The following is a 27,137-nucleotide window of genomic DNA, read 5'->3' on the forward strand; positions in this document are numbered from 1 at the left end:
GAATGTTTGTAATGTTCTACCAGGGCAGATTTTGCCAAAGGTAAATGTCAGTGTTAATACTCCATCATAAGTCTTCAGACTGTGTTCTGTGGAACAGCTGTCTTTCAACAAAGACAGAACAGTTGATTTTATTTACATTGCTAACTTTGGGGTGCTTCCCCGCCTTAATTCTGCAACTAAGATTAGAACAACCAAGTCTGGCATCACTACAGTATTTGGGGCTGTTTCACAACATGCTGAAACCTATTTTGTTTTCTAACTTGCTTCTAACTTGTTGGATGAAAATTGTAGGGAGTAAGCTCATATGGGCACTCATGCCCTTCTGCTTTCCCAATATCAGAACTGAAAGAACCAGCTGACTCTAGCTCTGCTTCCGTTCCCGTAGCTGTTTAGAGGGAAGGAGGAAGTACTCGTGTTGTACCAACCTAAGCTGATGCTAGTCCCAAATAGAATTATTTGGTCTTGTGAAAGCACAAAGCAAACTAACGTGAAATACTGTCAAGAAAAGTAAGCTAACTGGAGGAGAGAAAAGGCTGTTGCTTAAAGGGGTGTCTGTGCAAATCATGTAGTATAATAAAGTTCACTGCAATTTAATGATCTCATTAAAAGTGTAGATATTTTAGTACAAAAGTTTTTTGTGTTAATTTGTTAGATGCTTTAGTTATCTCAAGCCATGATATGAACTACAGAAGTACATAGATTAGTGTGGCTCAGATGACCTGGTTATTCCGTCTGTAGGGTATTTCTCCCTACATAGTTTTACAGGTCATGTGGAATCATACTTTGATTGTTTAAAAAGCCTGTTTAGTAGGATGTGCTCGGTAAGTGATTTGTGGTCAGGTTTCTCATAATTTAATAAATTAATTCAGTGCATATTGCCTCTTTGCATCCATGGGGCCTGCATGGAAGTGTCTGGTATTGTGGCCTAGTTGTAACTATTTTCAAATTGTTTTGCAACAGACCTATTAAATTGTATCATAAACTAGTGCATTCAGCATTATCGCTGGTTAGCTAAAGGTATACAACAAATACCTGCATTGCACTTAGACTGCATGGAAATGTTACTGATATTGGTTGACATAGTTTATTTTAGTCCTGTCAAAATAGTCCTTTAAATAATGTCCTTTGTTCAGAAAATATTCGGTATGTTTCAGATTCTTTATTTTATGTGGCTTTAGCGCCGTAGTTATGTAGTAGGAAATACTTCTAAAAATTGAAAATATTATGTATGCACTTTTCTAGAGCATCATGTTTACACTATAAAGGAGCTTATCAGTTTGCCTCAAGTTATTTCCAGAGGCAAATAAACAGTTAACTAGTCACTCTGTCCAAAATGGGCTTCTACTTAAATTAGCAGTCTCTAAGTGTGGACTTCTAGTTTGTTACAGAACTGCAGACAGTTTGAAGTGGAATTTTTAAACCAAACTATTCAATTGCTAAATTATTTCATTTGCAATATATTGCTGTGACTCGTTCATGTTAGGTCATGAAGTGACTATTTCTTCTAATAGTATGTGATTTTTCTATGTTGCAAATATTTTGCGGTGAATTTCTGTAGAATTGTAGTTTTTTCTTTCCAGTTCCTTCAGAACAATAATGCTTTGGAAGAAGAGTGCAGAAATAACATACTGAATGTTTTGCGTTTATGTTGAAATCTAAAATATAGTTGCTAGCTGTCCTGGACCTTTAAGAGATTGATATGGTTTTGAGACTGTACCATCCAGCAAGGCTTGAAGTAAATGCACGTAATCCATTAATGGAATAAACTGTGTGACTAATATTCCAATTCTATTTGCATGCCTTAAGAAAAATTCTTTTCGTGCTTGAAGAACCTACCTTCTTACATTGATGCGATGCTGCCTGCAAGATAGAATTTGCACAGTCTCCAGCATCTGAACTTGTATCCTCTCTATATTCCTTTTGCTCCTGAATTTTTGCGCGCTTTTTTTTGTGCCAGACCCAGCTCCCACTATAAATGTACGGCTATGGTTGTAGAAACAGTACCTTTTACCTTCTGCAAGACAGTTAACCCATGCCCACAGACTGCAATGGCAGTGCTGCTATGTTGGTGAGGTGGCAGGATTTCTAAAACATCCTGCATCTCTTCCCAGATACTGGATGTGACCTCTCACAGGCGTTTCCAGCATCTGCTGGCCTCGAGCCTTGGATACTTTATCACGGTGTTTCCTAATAAAGATGGCAGACTTTTAGGGCCCGTCTTTTGTATTAAAAAATATTTTTACTTTTTTAGTAGATTAGCTATTCTTTTGGAATTGATATTAAACAAGGTTGCTTCTGAAATGTTTAGGTGTGTATTTATCTTCTGTGCTTATAAGTGATAGCCTTCCTAATACCCTGATACAAAGCATGGTATCTGATCGGCAGTTTTATAACTTAGTTGTTATAGTCTCCGCATATTTACACTGACAGATCTTGATCTGATTTATCACTCTTGGTGCTGCAGTGCCTTGTATAACAAAGCATGTTCAGCTGAACAATTCCTATCGATTTGTAGGACTTACCTAATGGAATTGCTGGTTTTATCAGAGAAATACTTGGTTTTGTGACATCAGCTCCTTGACATCCATGCCATGTTTTAGTTTGTGCCTCAGCTGCTAGCTACAGCCTCTCAAGGGAGCCAGTACCACCCGTGCCTGGATACATGAGGCAGAGATGTGAAAGGGAGAGACGGGGGTAACCAGTCTTCCATTAAATATTTGCTCTTAATGTTCGAGCTGATCCTGCCTATTGTCCTTGGTATCTAATGGTATTCAAACAGTGGCGTCAGTGGAATAAAGGGAAAATGTTTCATTTCATACCTACTACATTGTAAAGCGTAAAGAATTACATGCTGAAGAAGCTAAAGAATAAAACCCAGTGAGTAATGCATGCTTTTTATATAGATTTTATGTATCATCATTGTGATCGCTGTTATGAATTGAGGCCATTGATGCAGTATATGTGTACGTGTGGTGCAGTAGATAATAGAACTCAGCATTTTGGTTATGATACAGTTGCTTTGCCTACCACCCTCCTTTGCAGCCATAGATTGTTACAAATGCAGAGATTCCTGCTGCCTCTTGTGCGTAGGGATGTGGCTGAGACACCTCTCGGAAATGCTGATAAAATTGCATTGAAGAGACTCTTGGGGAATGTATTTTAGGAGGAAAAGAACAGAAGAGTGAGTGGTGATGCTGCTGCTGCTAATGAGGGAGATTAATGAAAGAAATGTATCCAAAAAACCCTGACGGTATGTGTTCAGGGCCTGTTTGTTGTAAGATTGCTGATGTAAAGAGTAATGATTTAAAAGCATCATTTTCTAAGGCTTTTTTGTTGAATTGTGTTTAGTGGATCGTCTTAGATTAATGTTTTTTTAATTGTGAAATAATTGTTTTGAATTAAGGTTTACTTAGTTTCTAATATTGTCAGAATAAACTGTGCTAGTAGACTTCTGCATTTTTACATCTGAACAAATAGATACGTGTATTTAATGTTAAAATTAATTTTGGATTTGTGTACCTAGTGCTAACAGATTTTAGGGCTGTTTTGCTGTTGGCTTCATTAAATAGAAGAATGCAGACTAGGAAGCCTTTAAATAATTTCATGAAATAAAATGAATGTTTTTAATGTATAAGTACTTATGACATTAGTATGGCAGTAGATTAATGGGTTTATTATCTAATATTTCTCTCTGATTTTGCTGCCTTTTTTTGTGATGATTACACTGTGTTGTAGATGTCTCTTATGCTCTTTGTTTATCTGCTCAGTATTTTAGCATTAGGTGTTTGGACCCTTTTTCCCCCAGCCATCTTTCTTGAAAATTTCATCATAGGGTTGAGTAAAGGTATCTTACTAAACTAATTATTGTTGTGAGCTATTTTATTTTAGGTATAGATATTTGGTTTTGCTTTATGTTCTGCCTGATACTACAAAATAGCTCTAAAAGGCTTCTTGCTACAGTAGTGTGGCCTGTAAATATTTTTCTAGCTCATAAGGCAGGTTTTTCCCTTCATTTGTTACTGTATTGGCAGCAGTGATTAGGTTATTCAGAGCACGTGAACCAATTTCATCCCCCAATGAAGAAAGGAACTATTGCGACCATAGAGACTATTCTGAAGACATAGATTGGGTTGCACTGGATAATTAGGCAATTTTGAAACTGCTAGTAACCCTCTCCTAGTTTTTAATAATTGAACTGGCAGAGGGAAAGATTGTGCCATTTTTAATGTAAGATATATTATTGCTTAGGAATTGAAAATAGCTGTGTCATAGTTTCTCAAGAATACCTGAAATATCTTCCTCTGTCATCTTAACTGTGTTCCATGTTTTTTCATATGTGGCATATTTGAAAAATATGTATACAGATTATGAGACAGCGTAAGTTACTGAAAACAGAATTGTAGTTAGAGGTCTATTTGGCTTATCATTTAATGTTTTTAATTCTAAAATAATTTCAACATCTTTCTTAGCTATGAAACATCTAATGAAGAATAAAGAGCTAGGCCTCCCTTTTGATAATTGAGGTATGAAATTATAAAGCACGCATCTGATTGTGGGGTTTGATATCTTCCCTCACTTTAAGATACTGGATGTCTTAACAGATATTTGTATACCAATTTGTAAAATAAAAACTAAAAATACAATGGAATAAGAAATACTTGAGCTAGTTTTTAAGGTGTCATAACAAATAGCCTGTGTTCTTTTTTTATTTATTCCACACTACCTCTCTTAACTATTGCTCAGAACGTAGTATAGTCATGCAGGAAAGATGTTACCAGGTTTTTGAAAACTTCTCTTGAATGTGATGTCTAGCTCCATCCCCCTGTCTTATCTCTCATACTTCCTGTCTATATACTTCTCGCAAGTTGGTAAATCCACTTTTGATACAAAGGCATTTGGGGTAACTAAATTGGCAAGAAGGTGATAAAGCTTTTTGTGTTATTTGTTGGAATTAGTGGACATCTGCGAGCCTGCTAAACCTTTGTTAGGCCTGTCTGTTTCAGTAGCTTGAGAGAGCTATTTAATGTGTAACCTCTTAAATGGTATGGTCAAGGTTAATTATATGTTATCCTTTGGATTCTGTGTAATACTGCTTTAAAATCAGTTGCTCTATGCAAGTTACAATTTTTAATGTTTAACTGAGGCACAGAAATAGCAACAGAGGCCTGCAAGGCAGATAAATGGGCTCTTCAAGATTTCTGTCTTGGATTTTTGAGTTGCTGTGTGAGAAACCAGATTTTGTGAGAGATTTCAGGTGCTGCTAATTTGAAATGGAGAGTGCTTAAGAAGTGAAGCCTTAGTGAAGACTAAGTAGTGATAGCAGTTGGCTAGCCACTGAAGACTTGCTGTCGGTACAAATCTCGATGGTAAATAAATCTCCTGAAGTAAAAAAGCAAAAAGCAGCTAACTTCAGGCATGCTGAAAGGGTGGTTGGTTTTCAGAAGAGACGTGTGAGAATCCTAATCATCACTGTCAGTGCAAGAGTTAAGTATTGAACAGACTGTGCAGTTCTGTCCTTAAACCACAGGGGGAAGGTAGTGACTCGGGTAGTGGAAGAGTGAAAAACTGAGATTCTCAGTATTGACAAGAAAGCACCTCACTTGTAATTCTGAAGTTCCGTTATTAATTATTCTGCATCTATAAGTGCTTGTCCTTCAATTACTAGCTGGGGAGATATCTAAAAGGAAACCAGAAACTATTTGAAGGCAAAACTTCAAGATTTTAGTATGGTCCTCATTACTTTTACAGTAACATGCCCATTCTAATAGTAATAATGCTATTATATGCTGCTTCCAAAATTTAGGTTATCATCGACCGTGTTTTTCAGTAAAGCAGGTACAGATGCCCTGTGACTGGCACAGGACTCCCTGTTTTTAGATTGTCAGCTCTGATAAAAACTATTCTTGCCCATAGGGATTACAAAGAAAGGAAAACCTCAGGGAGGCAGTGATAAAATTGATACTGTAGAGCCTGAAACAGTATGTCTGGGATTGGAATGGATCCATTAATTTCAAGGTGCAATTATTGTTTTTAACAATAGCACTACAAGCTATCTCAGTGTTACTGTAAACTTGTTAGAAGGAATAGCTATCTTAAAATGATTTTACACAGCAGATATATTACACACAGATAATGGAGAACACAATAGAAATCAAAAGCATTTTAGGTGGGAAGCGGTGTGTAAACTTTGCAGATCTTCCTTTCTTCTGTGGGGTGAGTTGAAAGCTCCCTTCCAAAAGCTGAACAACATATACCATCATTAATTTTAAAGACTTAAACATGCTTTCTTAACTTGTTAAACACTCTAGCTTTCCATTAACAGACCAGATGAAAGGGCAGGTACATAAGACTGTATCATATGGAAATTTTTTCCCCATAAGGATGAGAAGCTCTGGAATGGAAGGTTGCTTTCTTGGGAAACAATAACTCTTGGCATAATGAAAGAATTAATTAAGCTGGAAGACATACTTGGTTTGCTATTAGAATTAGGGTATAATAATTTAATCCAGCATATAACAGGTATGATGAGTAAATCCTGAAACTATTGAGATTTTTTTATTTAGCTACTGTCACTGAGTGATATTTAGTGATACTTTATATTGCTGCAAACTCTACTTATGTTATACTTGTGGAATGTATAAATGCTATATCCATATAGTGTATGAGGAAGCTTAGGAGTAAAAGTACAAATGGGAGAATCTGTGAGATTAGTTTTATTTACTGAATGATAAAATCTGAGCACAATTCATAGAACTCAAATTGTGACATAAGAATGGACATTGTGTGCACTTCATTTCAGCTTGCTTTCCTCCTAATATGAAGCAGAATAAGGTACTGTGAGGTACAGATGTGTCAACTGTCGGACTGAAAAGTGATAGATCTGGAGAGTTAGTCGTGCTGCAAGGTAATAGTGTCCTCTGTCATACTGAAGTATTGCATACTTTCCTGGGTATAATATTATCAGGCAACTGACTAAATTGGAAAGAACTCAGAGAAATGCGCTCAAGAGTCTGACTTCTTAGAAAGATTAAGTACACCTTTATGAAGTAACAGTTATACTGAGTTTCTGTCATTCTACTAATACTGGAATAATGTAAACATTGGGAAGGGAAATGGAACTGTTTTAGAGTGGATCATAAGCAGGAGTAGTGGAACCAGGCTGTGAAGGAAAACAGCCTGACTCAGAAAATGTGTCCTAATACTGAGACTGTAGGAAGCAAATAATGGTTTCAAGGGCATTGTGACGGCCACCTTAAAAGCTTTATGAATTTGAAATAAATGTTAAATCCATTTTGAATGGCTGGTGGGTTTTTTGAACAGTTTTGCATTTGTTAGTGATGATGTAATCAAATAGATGTGGATGCCTATCATTTGAGGGCAAATCAAGTAATTCAATATGTATTGGAAGAAAACTTAAATAACATCAATTTCATACAAATTGTAACAACCTAAAAAATAGGAACTCCATGCTTTTCGTGAGAAGTAGGCATGGACGGCCCATGGTAAATGCATTGCTTAAGTTGGGGGGGGTTAGCTAATTTTAATATTGATTTCATTCTAAGCAGAGGTTCTGGAAACTTTTGGTAGTTCTGTGATCATCAGCCTCATAGTTCAATAGCAGTTTGAAATACAAATAGAATTGTAGAGGTATGTATGAAATAAGGGGAAAATGAGGTGCACAAGATGGGCCACAGCCAAATCTATGGGAAGCTTTCAGTGCACAAGGAGAACAAGACTAGGTAGGACTTCAGCTTAGACAAAGACAACTGATGAAATATGATATAATTGATTTTAAAATTATGTATGGCATGGATTAAGTTAAATCAGTTAACTGTTTCCTCCAGGACAAGAAGTGAGGCTCTTAAAATGAAGCCTTCTAAAATGTTTTCTAGGGGATTTGTCAGTAGTTAGCATTTTTGGTTTTCCTCCGACCCTTTTGATAGACATGTTATAACTTGCTATTTAAGATAAAAAATGAGACTAGGTGAAAATTTGATCTAACCAAGTTTTAACTGATCACACTTCAACAGACTGGATTCAGTTCTTTCTAATTGCTGTGTAGCTCAGTCACAAAAAACTAGAATTCTCACCCCTTTCAACTACCAATAGATAGGAATTGCGTGTACTCAAAGGACTTACTTTTTCTAGAAAATGTGTCGTTTCAAGTCTAGATTAAGATTCTCCAGCAAGTCTTAAATCGTGCAGGCCACTGATAACAAAGTAGAACCGAATTCCTGCAGAAAACTTCATTGTGTTGCTCCTCACGTCTTTGCCGCCTTTGGGAATTCCAGATTGTGTAGAAGACAGAGGCTTTCTCTTACCAGGCTTCTATTTATAATAGGAAGTGGTGTTTCATGTATGTACTAAGACATAGAAGTTTATTTAAAAATAAAAAAACAAACCACAGAGTGGCCTGCAAAGTGGATGCTGATGGAGACTAGAAAAGACGAATGTGTTCTGCTTCAGTACTCTGGGCTTTGTTGCATTAAGTGCCTGCTAAATACAAATTATAGAGGCTTAGTTGAAGCTATAAAATTTGTGAACATGAAAAATGTCTGGATAAAAATATACCTAAATAAAGGTGCCAGTTTATTAGTTCAGGTAAGTAGAATAATTCTCAGAGGTCTCCATTGCATAAATGGAATTTAATACTAAAAAAATGCTTCATCTCGTACTGAAGTTATTTTACTACAGATTGCTTAAATATTCAGAACTTCATTTTGACCTACTTCAGTACTAAGGTAAATTAAAGAATTAAATAATTTAAATAAGTACTGGTTCAGTACTCTTTCAGCTTGATTAAAAAACATTTTAATGAAGATCTTATTTCATGTTAATACAACATTAAATTTGGTTTTCATTGTAGTATCTATTTTCATGAAAGTGATTTTTATTTTGGGAGAGTATATGATGCAGTCATCAAAAGAAGCCTTTTGGACTTTTATTAACAATACAATGCAAGCTTGGTTTTGTAGCGCATGTATCCACTGTGTTTTTGTAAACAGAGAAGCCAGCTACACATCATGAAAGGGTGTAAAGTTTAAAATTGCATAGAAGGCCAGGTTAGAGAAGGGAAAACTTGAACTCTTCCTTTGCTAAACAAAAATGTTAATCACCTTCAAAAGTAGGGATCCACCACCAATTGTTTTCCATCCCTTTTATAACATGGTCTTTCAAATTAGAGCAACAAATACAGCATCATTTTATCCCCTGTTCAGGACAGCCTTGCAAAATGCATATATGGCCATAAGAGATGCTGAGAAGGACATACAACAGATTGTTGTCACTGATATGCAGAGGGTTCCTCATAATCAGGACATCTTCAATTCTGGAGTAGCATCCGGTAACTGAATTTAGTGAAGATTTCTTGAGTAACACTCTGGGTACTTTGCTATATTATTTTTAAGTACATCTGATAAATTTTACATAAAATAATAAAATTATGATCTTGGATTGCAAAATTAGGATCTGTATTAAGAAGGCATGACCCTTGTGTAGAAAAACATGTTTGAGTTCTGAGTTATTTCTTCAATAAGCAGTAAGAATAAGCCTTGTGAAGTAATAAAGTGTCTTTTGGACACTGAAAGCAAAAATACCTTCAGCCACTTTAAAATATTTTAAATGATACTGTTTTCCTGTGTATCTGCCATCTTAAATTCTTTATTTTTTTGGTTATGGATTTTTACATAATGCTAGTAAAATAATGCTGTCTTCTATTATTTTGTCCTGTAGTGCTATCCCATTTGCACCAGAGGAGGTTTAGATTGGATATTAGGAAAAACTTCTTCACTGAAAGGGTTCTCAGACACTGGAACGGGCTGCCCAGGGAGGTGGTTGAGTCACCATCCCTGGAGGTATTTAAAAGACGTGTGGCTGAGGTGTGTAGGGGCATGGTTTAGTGGTGGACTTAGCAGGGTTAGGTTAATGGTTGGACTTGATGATCTTAAAGGTCTTTTCCAACCTAAAATGATTCTGTGATTCTATATTTTAGTGATTTAGTTCCAAAATAATTACCCTTCTTCCAAAGAAAATAAAAATTTAAGTTCATTAGTGTATGCTCGACAGATTACAAAAACTTCTATAGACCCTGTATACAGGTCAATGTATCATTGTCTATTTAAAACAAATCAACACTTTGCAGCAAATAACTGTCTTGATGCATGAATACCGAATTTGTTTTCACTTAATTGACAAACATTTTTGCTTTGACTAGATAATATAAGTAATCTCTGGGCTGTTAGTCACTGAGTCATATTCTTAACAGTTCTTAGTGATTAGTTAATAAATGGTTAGTCTCGCAAGTAAAAAGAATTCAAATTCTGTGATTGACCTCACAGTTGGTGTTCTAGAATTCAGTATGGAAGTAAGTGTATCACCCTTGCTACAGTTTCTCCACCAGCTGATTCAGAGGATCCTACTCTTACCCTAGTTTAATCCCAGATTTATCCATCTTGGTAATGCAAGTGTATTCAACTGTTCAACTCTTACATGCACAGCAGTCTTTAATGAAAAGAAACCATTTGTTGAATGTGATGTAGATATGTTAAATTGTGCAGTCTTTCTTTGCTGGAGGAGATGCTCAGTTTTGCGTCAGGTTCAGGTTATAATTGTCTGTTCCTGTGCATCACCCGACTTGTATACAAGCCAGACAGATGGCCATTTTAGCCATAGGACTTACTGCACTCGGCAGTTGTAACCAAAACAATTACAGTTCTTATACTTGATATTAAAGCGATCTGGATTGATTAAAAATGTGGAGTTTGCTGTATCTTATTATGAGATTTTTTTAAGTCTTTAATTTTATTTTTTGTTTGCTGGGAACATGCCAAGTTATCTCATGCATTTGTTTGCCATGATTGTTGGAGGGTTACATTTCCATTACAATTTTAAAGAAATAATTCTGTAAATTGTGTTTGCTACTAAATGTTTAGATATCTCTTTAAAAGTATCAGTTGATGATTTTCCTTTGCTCAAGAGGTACTAAGTCAAATGCTTGGATGTCTCCTGTTTGTTTGATAGCTAAGGTAATGATCTTGCTTGTTATTCTGGTAGGATGCATGGTAGTGTTCCATGCTGGGTATCTCTGAGGTGCATCTCTGAGGCCTCATCCACAGTATTTCTGCGATTGATCAACCCCTCTGTTGATCGCAAGTACAGGGAGCTTTTAAGGACAACTTATGTATTGTCTAAATGTTTTATTTCTTGTATTTCTGTGAATGTAAGGTGGTATTATTTTTTGTTTGAAAGTGAAAGCCTGTATTTTTAAAAATAATCTTTTAGAAACCTTTGTTTCTTAATTTTCTCATGTATTTTGAATGCAATCAGTATTTTTAATGACAAGGCAATCCATATTTTCTAATTGAGATTCATATGAGCTTTTTAACTTAGAGACCAAGAAAAGAGTGTAAGGCATTAGCAGTGATTATTAGCAGTGATTATTATTAGTGATTGATCTAAAGGGGCCCACAGCAGCAGTGCAGTGGAGACTTCTTCAAAATGGCTTGTTAGCTCTGTTTGTTTTTACTGGATGGTGGTGTCTTCGTAAATGTGACTTACCGCCTTTCAATGGCGTGGAGCCATTTTACCAGAAGGGTATAAAGACGAGCAACCAAGAGGTCATGCATGAGAAATCACTGTGTATGGAGGACAAGTTTTCCACCTAGCAGTCCTGAAGTGGGAGTCAGTTGACCCCCTTCTAAGTCAGTGGAGAATAGGGTATTCAAACAGTATTCTAGCTGTGTTGCAATAAGTGCTGGTAAATATTACTGTTCTATGAGATACAGTTTTATTTCCTTGTTGGTTCTCTGCTTATGCTATATGTCATTATTGCTATCTTAGTTGTGCTTGACTTTTTTTCATAGAGGTGGATCTGACTTTGTAGTTATTTTAGTGTCTGTTGAAAAAGAAAAGAAGGATGGGGGTATGGTTCCCCAACTGCTAATCACTTTTAAATTAAATAAAAAATAAAATGCCAGCTTCTGACCATTTTAATAGCAGCAAGAGGTGAAAGCACTTAATAACTGTATATTGTTAAGGATACTCTCTTCCTTTTCAAACTTCTGAAAAGGAATGGCAATTGTACATAGCCGCTTATTCATAATAAAAAGAACGGCCAATTAACATACCATACAATGTATGTCTGTTACATTCTTCAGAAAGCAGTTTTATTTTTTGAGTTTAACCATTTGGGATGTATTAAGTAACAGATATGTAAAAAACATACTGTTAAAGTTCTTCAGAATTTACTTCCCAAAATTTGTACTTTCTATATACATCTTTTTATATGTTATCTTTTTGTCTAATTCAGTCTATCTGAAATACCAGTATCAATTTCCTACTTGTAATTCACGAGTTGCTTTTGAAAGAATGCTCATTTGTCTGCTCAGCAAAACATTAAAAGAACAAAACAGAAACTGGGCATTCTCATACTGTCCAGCTGGCAGGCAATGTAATTGGCCTGTAAACAAGTTGCATTAATCTCTGAGAAGTGATTTGCAGCAATAGCGAATTATCTCTGTGCTTAGTATAGTAAAAGATTTCATTATAGCTTGATCACATAAAAGCAGACTTTGGAATTGCATTTTAAATCCAAATGCAGAGGAAATAATTTTTTCGTGGCCATCTTATTGCCATTCATTGGTGTAAATGACACTTTCCAGACAACTGGTAAGTTCTCTTACATATTCTGGAAAACACAAGCATTTCTAACTTTTCAGATGGAAAAATAGTATTTTGGGCTTGGGGGCAGGTTGGCCCTGTTTCTCTTCTCCAGTGCTGGGAAAGTATGTTGTCATTTGAAAAAATAATTGTGCTGCCTTCTATTTCTCCCTACTTTACCAAGTTATATTTTCAAAGGCAAGGTTCACATCCTTTCTGCTAAGTTAAAAGATGAAAAACCCCAACCCTAGGGAATGTCTTTGAAAAAACAGTATTAAATATATTTACAAGGTTCATTGTGCATTACTGTTAGTGATGTAGTTGCACAGCTTGACAACAGAGGGAAGAATTGCACAACAGCAACAGTCAGTTGTTTCACACTGATTTTTATTTAGAGGCGGCTGGTTACATTCAGTTTGAGTATTTTTATTTCTTTTGTAATCTTAACTTGAAAAACAGTCTCTTTTTTTCTCTCCAATTTTCCAGTCTTGGAAGTAGGTAAAGTTCAGTACATTCATTGTAATTAGAATATATATTTATGTTCCCCAGTAAAAACTTGTTAGCCCTGTTAGCAGCAGCTTAAAATATCTTTTGAATTTTCCTCTAAGCTTGTTCACATACAAAATTAATATTCAAAAAATTTCCTTTTTTTGTTAGCTGAAGGCTTATCTTCAATATCCCTCAGATAGGAAAGATTCCTTTGTTTTATTAGGGGTATGATATCTCCTTCAGCCTCCAAGCAGCTAACTTGTAGTCCTTAATGAGTTAGCTGATGTGTACGGTAAAATAAATTAAAAAGTAGCTCTTTTCATTAAACACAGTAACTCAGTACTCATGCTTTTGTGATGGCATTCCTTTTTCTAGGTGTCCAGGATCAATCATGGCTGTAAAAAACTTGTTTTAGTTCTTGGTTATCAAGAATCATGAAATCCTTTACTTGTTTTATTCTAAAGTTTTCTAGAAACACGTACCAAAACATTTTGTTTCAGGTTCAGAAGTATCTTTTTCCCATATGAAGTGTAGGGGTGAAATGCATGCAAAGATTAGAGCTTTGTTCACACATCACGCAGAACACTGACAATAAATTGCTTGTTTCTTAGTTCAAGATACATACTTACTGCCATTTTAAGAATCTGTTCATTGTTGAGGATGGTTTCTTTGATCTAATATAGCTCTAGTTAGGATTTTGGAAGCTGCTAATGCTTCAAAATAATAATGATATAAGAAACCCCAAACTCCTTTTTATAATCTGCCATTATCCTTAAGTGAATTCTTGGGGAGGATGTCCTCTTTCATGAGTGCATTACTAGATACGTAGAATACACATTTTAGTCCAGTTCTGTAGGTTATTCTAAGCAGGTTGCCCAGGATCATGTCCAGATGGCTTTTGAATATCTCTACAACCTCTCTGGGCAGCCTGTTCCAGTGCTCAGTCACCCTCACTGTGCAGAAGTGTTTCCTGATGTGCAGGTGGAACCTCCTGTGCTTCAGTTTGTGCCTGTTGCCTTTTGTCCTGTCACTGGGCACCACCGAAAACAGTCTGACTCAGTCTTAATTATCCCTTCCCTTCAGGTATTTGTATACAATGAGATGTCTCTGAGCCTTTGCTTCTTAAGACTAACAGTCCCAGCTCTCTCAGCCTTTCCTCATATGAGATGCTCCAGTCCCTTAATGACCTTTGTGGCCCTTCTCTGGACTCTCTCCAATAGTGCTGTGCCTCCCTTGTACTGGGGAGCCCAGAACTGGACATAGTACTCCAGATGTGGCCTCACCAGTGCTGAGTAGATGGGAAGGCTTTCCAGCTGGTCAGCCCCTAGCATATACTGGTGCATGGGGTTATTCCTCCCTGGGTGCAGGACTTTGCACTTCGCTTTGAACTTCATGAGGTTCCTGCCCACCCAGTTCTCCAGGGGTTGAGGTCTCTCTGGCAGCACCACTGTGTGGTGTGTCAGCCAGGCCTCCCAGTTTTGTCTCGTCAGTGAACTTGTGGAGGGTGTGCTCTGCCCCATCCAGATCATTAATGAGGATGCTGAACGGGATCGGAGCCAGTATTGTCCCCGGGAGTACGCCGATAGTCACTGGACTCCACCTGGACTTTGTGCCGCTGACTGAACGTGGATTACAAAAATGAATACTATTATTGACAATACTAAGAACATACTCTTCTGTCATATGAGTTTAATTTTATTGTGTAATAATTATAATAAACTTGTGATATAAAGGTGTGTCTTACAATGATTGCTGTTTTCTCATTTTTTTTTTAACCTTGCCCCCTTTTGGAGACGGGGAATAAGAATTGATTTGCCTTAGATGCTACACTGAATCAGTGGCAGTCATAGTGATAAATTGTAGGGGTTCCTACTTTTTAAAGCTATGCTAAGTTCAGTTTTTGTTAGATTGTTGTCTCACAAGTATATGATATAAAACCCTGACTTTGATTTAATATTTATCGTTAATTAGGGAAGTGGCTTGCTCCTTTATTTACAGACTTCATCAGCACAAGCTGCTTGTTAACTTATCATTCACTTAATATTCCTCATGTCAGTGATAAGCTAATGTTCAGAACACAGATGTATTAGGTTGCCTCCATATGGTGCTTTGTCTAATGAATCAATTAGCTATTTTGGAAAAAATCCTTGTGAAGGTTTTTTTCTTCTTGGTGGAAAGTCATCCTACAAATGGTGGAATAGTTTTTCATTGATGTTTGTGTTTAAGCATATTTTTAGGCAAAAGCTTTGCAATAGTTTTGCTACGTTCTCATTTAAATTTTCTTTGCACTTGGGAAAAGCTGGGGTTTTTGTTTGCTTTAAAGTTTATATTTGGCAGATTTTGAAGAGCTATGTGAGTCAAACATAGAGTGATACACCTCTATTCTAGTAACTGTATCTTTGCCACTTCTGTGGCATGCAATCTTTCAGCTCCTTTGAGAAGTTGTTTTGTTTTTTTCCAAATTGTTAACAATTCATTTAATAGTGCAATGTCTGTTTCAAATGCTTGCAAAGTAAACATTTGCACGTGCAAATAGGGTAACATATGAATGTTCGCGGATTTGGCACTGTAGATCTGTGGAGTCACAGAAACTGAAATGCTTTTATGTGCTTTGCTTTTGAAGGACAAAAATAGAGTATCTAAAATCAGACCCAGTATTGCAATCAGTGTTCACACATTGTATGTCAGTTGCCTGTGATTTTTGGCTAGCTCAATATTAAGTTAAAATAATTTTTCAACAAAGAAACTATTTACTACTTGCATTATCTTTTGACAGTGAAAATGTTTGGGTTTTTCATAGAAAAAAAGAAGACTTCATTTTTGATAAGGTGTGGTTATTTAAAACTTAACTGTTTAAAACTTGAAAGACAAACATTAAAGATGAAACTTTAAGATGGTTTTGCATTAACTTCTGAGGATTATAAATTTACAGCTTAATACCTTGTCAGAATGTAGCAATGCTTATCAATCAAGTCTATCAAAGTTTTTATATTAAATGTTCTTTGCTGTATTGTCTGGGGCATTTTAGTTAATATTACTTATTTTTCTACATACAATATATTGGTCATTATAGATTGTTTCACTTGTATTAGACTGATTAAAGGACAGCTTTAACAGCTAATGGAATATTGGAATCTCAGTTTAAAAACAAACACAAAAACCCAACACAACCCCCCTCCCCTGTTCAACTTCCCAACTGAGATTCTTACAGAGAAGTTGCAACTTTTCTGAAAGAGAAGAATAAAGCGATATGTTAGACCCTGTTAGGGTGATGGGGAGAAGTGGGGATCATCTTATATTGACCAAATACAATTGCTTACTATGAAACTGAGTTGTTTTGGTTGGCAGACCCAGTGTACCTAGGTACCAAATGTAGCATGTATGTAGTCATCCACAAGGTATCATAAAAGTCTGTATTTTACTGTTGTCTTCTCAGATGGAGTTATTTATACTTCCTATGCTATTTAGTTCTCCATTCCCTATGAAACTGCTGTACTTACTAATTTTTCTGTTCGAAGTAGATGAAATATATTTTGTACAAGCTGCCAACTGTGTTAAGTTGCATTATAACTAGTATAAATAATTTGTTTTTAAAAAGGCATACGGGAGACTTTGTGTTGGAAAATCTTAACTCATCATGTTATTGGAGATAGCTTTAAAATAATGATTTCGAAATAGGAGTTATTCTAGTCTTTCACATTGCTTTGTCAAGTAAGAGGATGTTATAACACCCATAAAACCACTGTAAAATGCTCCTCCTGGAAGTGTTTAAGGGGATGTGTCAGGCTTGTCTCACTGTCTAAGATATGCTCGTTAACTTTAAATATTACCGTAAACTTTGAGAACTCCTAAATTTGAATCTCTTAATAGGGTAGTTAGAACTAATTATTCAGCAATGAAAATCTTGCGAAATCTGACTTTTAAAAATTTATTTTGTAGCCTCTTGATAGCAGGAGTATGTTGTCGGTTTTAACATCACTGCTTAATTTTCTGCTTAACTCACCCCTCTCTTCGCTTCCCCCTGTACTCCCCACTCCACCCAGTACCCCCTTGTATTGCCTGCTGTGGAAAGCTCATGATCCTGGTTATGTGGCAGGGCTTGGCTGTGTCACCATTACAGCTGTGTGCAGCTCTAAATAGGGCTGGTGTAGCACAACACATTTTTTAACACATAGTATTAAATAGCAAATTCTCTAATTAGCCAGTCACACAAAAATTGCACATATGTATGTGAAAAGTGACAACAAAAGTAATTTGGAGTAAATGCTAGGTATGTCATGTATGGCCTCCTGGAAAGGCTGGCTTAAACAGATTGAATTTCTTGTTCCTACGTTTAGAATACAATAGAAATAATTGCAGACCTGCATTTGAACTGTTTCCCTAACAGAAGAAATATTTTGGTAATGTTTAATAGCAAGATAAAAATGAGGTCAAATAATGTAACTCTCAAGACTTGTAACCTCTTCAGTATTGCACATCTAAAGCATTATTAGCAACGAACATCCTTCATGTGTTTACATACGAAGGTGACATGGTGAGATCAGCATGGTGATTTTACCAGAGGAAGCTGTGTCTTTAACAGTTATCTGTCCCTCTCACCTGAGCTTGAACAGCAAGCAGCCAAGAAGCTGTAACAAGATTATGATCATGTGAGGAAAAAGAGACAGGGATAGAGAAAAGGGAGAGGCAGTGGTGAAAGCACATCCTGCAGAAGCTGTCATTTGTGGCTGCCTTTTTAAAAAAAAAAAAAAAATCAGCAGGGATTTTAGCTGTGCGTTGATATTTAGAAAAGCAAGATTGTTTTAAGTCACAACTTGCTTAACGTAGTGTGTCTGGCATGGCTGTGCTACCATGCTGCTGCTTTACACCTTTTTAATTTCTTTCTTAGAATCAATCTACCGACGTGGAGCCAGAAGATGGAGGAAGCTGTACCGAGTGAATGGGCATTTGTTTCAAGCCAAACGTTTTAACAGAGTGAGTACTGTTGCATAAAATGTTGGGTTTTGGTAATGTTCTGTGGTAATTGTTTCTCAGTCTGTGCTTTTTCTGTATTGGAGTGTTGAAAAGAAAGGAAAAGCAAGATGCTTATTCATGTGATTTCTCAGCCTATGCAGTGTTTTTCAGGTCATAACAATCAGAAAAACTTGAAAGTCTTTGAGTCTGGGATGGAGTTAATAATACATTGATTGGTGGAAATTATTTAAAGTCTCTAAAAAAAAAACTGGGTTTGTGACTATTTAAACTGATGCATACTTAGAGCAGCTTTTCTCCTCTCCACTCTTTATGTGATTTTTGATTGACAAGAAGAACTGAAGGTAAAAGATAAGCATTCTTAAAGATTAGAGCTCTTGATGTTAGCTTTAACTGTTTTGAAATTGTGGTATTACATAATCTAATTAAGAAAAATACCTGGTTTATTGAGCTAAAATAGAACTATGTTAACCATCTAACTTAATCCACATAAGCAAGTGAATGTAGCTTTAAGGCTGAGACCCCTCCTTCGCTTATCCCGTTATGCCTAAGTATTGCAACATATACACAAATGTAGTATACACTTTTGGGAATTCCATACAAAACTGAGTACAATGAAGCGAGTTAACTTTTTGATTCATCAATAACAATTTTTTTTTATGAAATTAGCATTTTTTCTAATGCTCCCCACCCCAAGACTGCATAGAAATAAGGAAAAGCCCCTCGAAACTCAGTATCTTATCACTAAATATGTGAAAAATATAAGTCGTATGTCTGAATTATAACATGCATTTGTGTAATGTGGTGTACCAACTCAATTTTTTTAATTTATGGTATGAAACATATACTTTTTTGTGCTTATTTGCTACATAGATAAAAAATACTTCTTTGAAACATTGTGAATGCATACCTGCCACATTAATAATCCATAATGTTATAGGTAATGGTGTTATAATTAAAATTAGGCAAATAGTGAACATACACAAAAGATTTTGAAACATCATTAGCATGCCCATTTGTCAACAACTCTAAACAAGATTACTTTGTTATAACTGTCTGTATTAAAATGAAATCACATAAAGCCAGAATGCAAACCATATCCAACTGAAGTTAGTAATAAAGTTGACATGAACTGTGAAATTAAAATGTATAAATTAATAATAAATTATGGTCATGTATGTATGTGTATTACTGAATTAGATACCAAATTTTAATGTTCAGTGAATTTTTAAGACTGGAGTATTACCTTATGAATTCATTCCTTTTTCAAAATAACCTTTTAAAACTTTTTCAGATAATCCAGGTAGATGAACACATGCAAGAATCTAAACTTTAATCTTACTGAATATAAAGTGAAAGTTAACTGTTATTGCTGTGTTCATGTGTGTTTTGGAGAGGTATGAAAGGAATACCTGTATTACTGAAGGGATTTGGGAGCTGCCCCTACATCCTTTTTTTTTTCTTGCTTCCCTGCATCTGACTGAAGTAAATGAGATTCTTTTTTTGTATGTCATTTCCAGGGCCTAAGACATTTTATTTAGTCTTAATATTACTGCTGCCAAACCTATACAAGAATACTGAAGGAAGTCTGATGGACCAGGAATTTTGAAAGAAGTGGCTATAGATGTCCAAGGCTTCCTCTCTTATTAGGCAGTATGTTTTTTGGTTTTTTCCTGGGCAATGCAGTTTGGGTTTCTCCTGATCAAGGAGGACTGGCTGTACAGATGAATGGGATGTAGTCAAGTTTTGTTTTCTACAACCAGCAAAATATGAGAAAGGTAATACAGAAACTATTTTTTTTAAAATGATCCATTCTTTGATAATTTTTTCTTTTTTTTCTTTTTTTAGTTTTTTTCTAATTTATAGTAGCTTAACGCTTTTGGGCAGGACACCATGTGTGGTTCACTAGTCTGAGGATCTGAATAACCACACTCTAACTTGCAGTTTGCTGGGAGGAACAGACTTTCACTGTTTTGTGGCTTTGGGACAGTTGCAGAGTTCTGTCTAAGCCTGAAATGGGGGATGAGTGCAGGACTTCATGTGCAGCTTGCAGAATGATAGGCAATGTCTTAGCCTGTTACAGTAATTACTGGAGAAAATTTGCAGATAGGGAATAATGAGGAAGTCTTCTGTTGGCAACCTGTGCGCTGTGTAGAGGGATAACTGACACTAGGTGACTTCTTGGCATGTAAGAATCCCAGATTGCTATTTGGCTCTTCGGGTAAAGTGGATAAAATGACCACAGCACACATACACTGGAAAAATTATTTTAAGACCTGCCCTGTTAAAGTCAGCAGTAGAATGTCTGGCTTCTTAATTTGGCCTCATTTTGATTTAATTTATTCAGATGCCACTTTATTGCATGTATAAAAAAGGCCATATAGTTTTTGATATTAAATAGTGTGACATACAGAGGTTTTAAATCAGATTTGGTAGATGAGTTTTAATTATGCAAAGTTTCTACTGATGTTCTACCACTGTTCAAGTATATAGGTGCAGATATAGAACATTCTTCATACTTTAACTTGTCTTTTGTAACATTTTGTGCCAGTGTTCTTCAAAGCAGTCAGTTTGGGTGCTTTTTACGCATAATTGTGCAGTACAAATTCCTGTCAGTTTTGTTTGGGTAACCTCTGTCAGAACCTGAAATTCAAAATATACTTACTCTCTAAGAATGATTTGCTAATGTTAGGCTGTAATGTGTTCCATATGCTTGAGATATTTCTTTTCTTAACATTCATTAAAAAAGGACTGCATTTAGCCGAATTCTAAGTATGGAGTATAACCTTCAGTTATTAGGGAAACCCTGGATATTCTAAACAAGTTATTATTGAACATCTATTAGATGGTGACTAGGATGGGTTCTTGTAGGGTGGATTCTTGCTGTTAGGTAACTACTCACCTGCAGAAAGGAATTGATAATTGAATTGATCATATATATTCTGGCTTTTAGAGAGCGTATTGTGGCCAGTGCAGTGAAAGGATATGGGGTCTCGGAAGGCAAGGCTACAAGTGTATCAACTGCAAATTGTTGGTCCATAAACGTTGTCATATACTTGTTCCACTGACCTGCAAAAGGCATATGGTAAGTTTGCATTCTGTATAAAGCTGAGTTGTTCCATTGTGTCCTGTGTTGCTGTTTCTAGATGGGCTTCCGAAGTAATTAAATGCTGTGCTTGGTTGTAGATTTGTAAGACTTGATGGTATTTGGTTTTCAGTTTCTGAAGTGTCTATGGAGCACAAGCCTTTGGGTTGTGACCAGTAGAGACAAAGTGAGAAAAGAAAACTTCTGACATGATTTAAGTATGAGCCAGCTTGAGCTTGACTTCTCCAGTAGACCTATTGTATTTTACAGGTAGATAAAGAGTTGTCATTGACAATCTTGGCGTTTGTTCCTTTTAGCCTCTGGGAATGTTTTAAGAACTAAGGCACTAGCGTGGTTGTTGCACTACTGCTTGCGAAAAGGCTTGTTGCTTTCATGTTCTTGCCATCTCAGTTTCTCCAGTACTGTTCTCATCCTCTCTGTTCCCCTCATATATTCCAGTGGCAACTCCAGTGTCTTTCCTAGGCTTTTCCCTGAATTTTAGCCCTCCCCCATATTCATCACAGACTATAACTAGTATCTCACTGGTTCTTGCATCATGTTGTCTCTAACTCAAAACTTAAACCAGTATTTTTCTTTATTGGTATTGCATATGACTTGCTTTGACATTACTAGATTCTTTGCCAGTTTTCTTATGCATGTTGTTATACCTACTGGAACAGTCTACATGTCTCACTATGAGTTGTGAATGAGACCAGGGTCCAAATATACTATAAAACTATTTGGTATTGTGATCTTTACCAATTTATGCAATACCCTTGCATAATGGGTAACAAGTCATGTTTTTTAAACAGGAAAGGAATGTGCTAGTGCTCTAAATTGAGTGTGTAACGTCATGCTGAAGTGTTTACTTTGTTGCAGTTCCAGGTGAAACAGACTCAGAACTCTTAAATAGAATTAAAGTTTGAACTTTGCAATAAAATATACTAATCTTACTTTTAGAAGACCGCTAAACATCTGTTGTAGTTGCAGAGAACGGTTGACATAGCATTTAGGCTTTTGATAGGCTGGTTTTGTAATGCATTACAAAATGTTAATATTTGGAAATACTTTCTACAAAATCCAGTTTTCATTCTGGAAGATACAAATGTAAGGTTCTCGTTGTATTGTAGTTATATTGCAAGACATACTTAAAAGGGACTGCGTAAACGGACTTTTTTTCCTATATAACTTATGTATTTTGCAAGGATTCGGTCATGCCTTCCCAGGAACCTCAGTTAGATGATAAAAATGAAGAAGTTGACCTCCCTTCAGAAGAAACTGATGGAAGTGAGTACTTTCTTGCTAAGTTGGAATTCATGTGTTTTCCCCATTTGGAGGCAGAGTTTCCACTCTACCTGTTTGGGTTTTTTTAAGTTTTCTTTGGATAAGCTCTAGTTTGGACTAAATGCTCATTAGGGACTCAATTACAGTAAATGTACTTCTGAAGCATATCATCTGGTCTGTTTTCATCCTAAATTCATACGCTCTGAAACCATTCCAGAATGTGAAGTTAAGCATGGAGCAATTGGCAACAATAGCTTTACTTAAAAGAAACAAAAACCCTACACATCAGATCCAAACGATGATGCGAATACAAGTGCACCCTCAGACTAAAGTATTCCTTAATTTTATGTGATTTGGAGTACCCTTTCTAGGTTAATGTTTTTGATGGTTTAACCTGTCCTGTTTTAAGAGCTCATTTATCATATCCATTCTCAAAAATTACTCTGGCCTTTGTCAGATACTACTGTGAGCTCAAAGGTTCATTGATGAATTTCTTACTGTCTCACCCTTAGGATCCGCTGTCAGGATTACAAGAATAAAGTGGAAAAATTCGATCAGCTGTCCCATAGTATTTAAAGCAAATTGCTGACCCTCAGTTACTAAATCATCTTTCCATTTATCAATTTTAAAAATTATTTCTAATGAAGGCCTTAACCAAACTACTTGTTTGATTTCTTTTCCAGTTCCCTACATTCCTTCAAACCGGAAACATGACAACATTAAAGATGACTCTGAGGTATGTTTTAAAAATATTTTTGTAATGCACATTTACACACTCTTAATCATACAACTTTTTATAAAATAGCTCATTATTTGTCCTATTTTGTCTGCTACCTTTTAAAAAAGGAAGTCTGGGTTTTCTTTCTGAAAACTGATTATTTTTTTTTAAGGTTTTTTGTTAGATTTTTCAGATTTCTTCTGTATATAGCTGTTGTTATCCCAACCATGATGTGGGAAAGACTTTTTTTTTCTCCCCTCCCTGTTGGAACAACAGTGATTTAGCAGATGGTTTGACTTTATTGGTCCTTGCAACAAATGGTGGCTTTGACATTGTCTTGTCTGGTCTCTCTAATGGATGTACACCCTTTATTGCCCTCAGGCTACCTCTACAGGCTATCATTATGAAAGTTGGTTCAGTTTGATAACACACTAACTATCTAGCTCTCTGAGATGTTTCATATAAATAATACTTAATAATTTATAGACAGCTCCTGTGGAAATACAAGTAGAATAACATACCCTTAAACTCTGATTTTCAGCTCTTTTTGTAGATGGTATGACAAAATCTCTGCATACCAAGAATGTTATTCCCTTAAAGCAGTTTGAAAAATCCCAATATGCTTTAGTTCTAAAGGGCTTCAAGACATTTCTTTTTAAAAATGCTTCTGGTGTATTTAATAAATAGGATGCACTCTGCAGAACACTAGCAGTTACTTGATATCCCACTTTTAACAAGCCTGCACCCTTTTTTCCCCCTCTACCTCCACTTACAATACTTGTCACTACTATTATTTCACACTTGAGTAGCTCTGCTCTTGGGTAAGTGACTGCCTTATTTTCAGTCATGTGTCTGTAGATTTTTATCTCAAATTCAGAGATGGAAGGGTGTAAATTTAAAACACATCAGAGAATTTTAATTGCTATCTAGAGTTGCTGACTTTTGCTATGGTTAGTGCTCAGGTAGATATTGTTTGTGTTTAAATTTTGATAGGTGCTGTTTGCTCAACTGTCCTGAATTATGCTGCTCTGATTTTCTCACCTTGCTTTTGAGCTTTACTAAAATAATTTAAGGTATCTGACAGAGAGGAAGTGGCATTCTGGGACCTTTGTTGACTAGAATCTTTAAGCTCAGAGCAATCTCTTCTAATAGCAGTCAATCCTAGATCAAGATTCTTTATATAAATACTTCCCATAGTTCAACAGAATGCTGATCTGTCTACAAGTACAGTAGTATGAGGTCAGATAAAAATAGGCCACAGAAGTATGTCGAAGCATTGTATATATTGGTAAAACATGAAGTGTCAAAGTACATGCTGCATTTGTCTAGTTCAGCTGCTTGATCTTCAGTCTCAATGTTTACATCTAATTCCAGCAAACAGTCAAGACAAATTTTATCTTTTTAAATAATGAATTTTAAAATAACATTCTTCATAGTGGAATATTTCTTGCAAATTCTCACATTTGAGAAACTGGCTTCTGCTTCTGTATGTTCCCAGGCACCTATTAGAAATCTTCATTTTCATTAAAACTGTAGTGAACTTGATACAGACAGCTGTTGCCTAAGCTGAAACCGAGACAGGTATATTCATTAGCAAATCATTGTTTCCTTATCTATCCTCTTTCTAGATAGCCTTTATTAATTTGTACTACAATATCTGTCAGAATATGAAAGATGATTTTTCACTTAATGGGAAGGATAATTCTACATGACCTGTGGTTCAAGAATTTGAATAAAACATGATTTCTCAAGGCATTGCCTTCTGTTTTCCAGTAGGGAATATTTAAATGATTCACTGCCTTGAAAAACACAGCAACTTTTAGTAAGAGCAAAACCAGTACCAACTAAACATTTTTAAACAAATGTGTTCTAATCAGCCATTCAGATCTTGTGTGCCAGTGACAATGGCAAGCAAACTCAGCAAATTCTGTACAGTGGTTTAAGACCCCTTTGCTTTAATAGTTACTTGTTATGAACATGTCTTCTGTTTCTAGCATCTGTTTCTTTTTATACAGGATATCAAACCAGTCATTGACGGAATGGATGGAATTAAGATTTCTCAGGGGCTTGGACTACAGGACTTTGATTTAATCAGAGTTATTGGACGTGGAAGTTATGCCAAAGTTCTTTTAGTTCGGTTAAAAAAGAATGATCAAATTTATGCTATGAAAGTAGTGAAAAAAGAATTGGTCCATGATGATGAGGTAAAAGACTGTGTTAATTGCATTCTGTTACATATTGTAAAAACTTAGTATGCTTTAACAAAAAACATTCAACTAAGAAAGCAGCTAAGATCTTAGACAACATTTCTGTAATAGAAGTTTTATTGACTTTTAAACTCATTTGTCATCAACTTGTCTGCATGAAGAACCAAGATTAAGAAATGTCCCTTATTTTAATAACAATTAACAATTATTAATAGTTTTAGTAGAATGCACGTGAAAAATATTCCAACCTGGATGTGCTAATCTGTAAGGGATGAGATAAATAGGGTGGATTTGGGGCACTTAATTTTGAAAGAAAACAAAGATCTTTTCCAAGGCAAATGAATGTAGCTGCGAAGTATTGTTTCTGTTTCAGAATAAGAGCTGAAACTGTTCTTACAGTCACGATTATAGAGCTTATGTGCAAGTGACACAGTACTCTGGAACATTTTTTTCCGTGGGTTTAAGAAAATTGTGCTACTACCATTTGAGGTCACTATGGTTTAACTGGCTTGTAAAAAATTCTGTCTGCCACAGAAATCAGTGCTGCATTTCTTGATTATTTTCAGAATCCCATTGAAATTTTCTTTAATACAGGATCTCAAATGCACAAGTTTGGAAAAAAAAAAACCAACCCTTCATCTTTTTCCTATAATATTCACACTTCTTGAAAGGTGTAGATTTTATATCCATTCTGGTTTTTTCATAAATGTAATGAACCAATCGCAGCAAGCAAGGAGGGCGGATTTGAACCACCTACAATGACATTAGACTGGAACCTACCATGTTAGGTAATGGAACAGGGGATGGGGTAACTGGAATTCATGTGGTCAGACCACAGCCCTGATAAAACAGCTGAGAGACCTGACAGAAAGATAAAAACTGTTGTCAGACTACCAGCTTTATTGGAACGCTGCAGTGTGACATGCTTATGCAGGAGTGGTAGTGTGTATGATGGGGTACAAAAAGTATGACAGCATTAAATATTGGAAGAGTAAAGAAGTACTGTGTCATCCTTGTGGGTGGAATCCCAAAGTCTAAAATAAGAGCTGGACAATCAGTCTCACCTCATAGGGAATTTCTTATATAGCTGTTCTTACAACAGAAAGCGAATTTTTCAAGTAGAATGTAATTTTTAAGCTGATGATGTTATGTTAATTTTATGCTGTTAGGAAGACTGGATTTCTTGAAACTAGGATGTTGGGGGGGAAAAAAGCAAAACGCATTGTTTTAAGTACTGCTGTGTTTTTAAACAGTTTCTCTGGCTGCCATTTTTGTCATTATTCCAGAAGCTAGGGTTAGGAGAGTAAAGTTGTAAAGGTCTTCTAAAATACTTTGGCTTGCTCATTTATTTGATGCTTCCTTTTATGACAAAAGATTAGACTGTTGTGTGGTTTATTTACAGTTTCCTTTTTAACATGTGTTTTTTCCAAGAAGGTAGAAGCTAAAGAAGAGTATTATTTAACGAGTTATGCAGTTGTTCCTGAGAATCAGAGGTGGATGAGAAAAGTCTTTCTTGAATGGTGGCTCTCATAGATAATTACATAGATGACTGAGCTAATTGGTTTTTCTTTTCTGTAAGATAGGCTGTATAATGAAATTCTGGGAATTGATAGGAAATTCACTAAATTCTGTGAATGCATGCGATATTGCAAGTAATGGGAACTTCAGCTAGTAAGTGTTTCATGGAGAAAGAAATTAATTACATAGCAAGTGTCAGTATGTTTAA

At 35.8% G+C, this 27,137-nt stretch overlaps 1 protein-coding gene across 2 annotated transcripts in view; it reads left to right on the forward strand.

Annotated features, from left to right (window-relative positions):
• Positions 1 to 27,137, forward strand: part of PRKCZ (protein kinase C zeta) — a 67,125-nt gene that overhangs the window by 13,357 nt on the left and 26,631 nt on the right. The window contains exons 5-9 of one of the 2 annotated variants that reach the window (XM_009812612.2): positions 18,035 to 18,120; positions 21,071 to 21,202; positions 22,408 to 22,489; positions 23,170 to 23,222; positions 25,220 to 25,408. In XM_009812612.2, coding sequence (XP_009810914.1) covers positions 18,035 to 18,120; positions 21,071 to 21,202; positions 22,408 to 22,489; positions 23,170 to 23,222; positions 25,220 to 25,408 — 542 coding nt within the window. The remainder of the gene's footprint in view (positions 1 to 18,034; positions 18,121 to 21,070; positions 21,203 to 22,407; positions 22,490 to 23,169; positions 23,223 to 25,219; positions 25,409 to 27,137) is intronic. The other variant, XM_009812613.2, reaches the window with a different exon arrangement.

This window comes from Gavia stellata, chromosome 27, assembly GCF_030936135.1.
Source record: "Gavia stellata isolate bGavSte3 chromosome 27, bGavSte3.hap2, whole genome shotgun sequence".
NCBI classification, from domain to species: domain Eukaryota; kingdom Metazoa; phylum Chordata; class Aves; order Gaviiformes; family Gaviidae; genus Gavia; species Gavia stellata.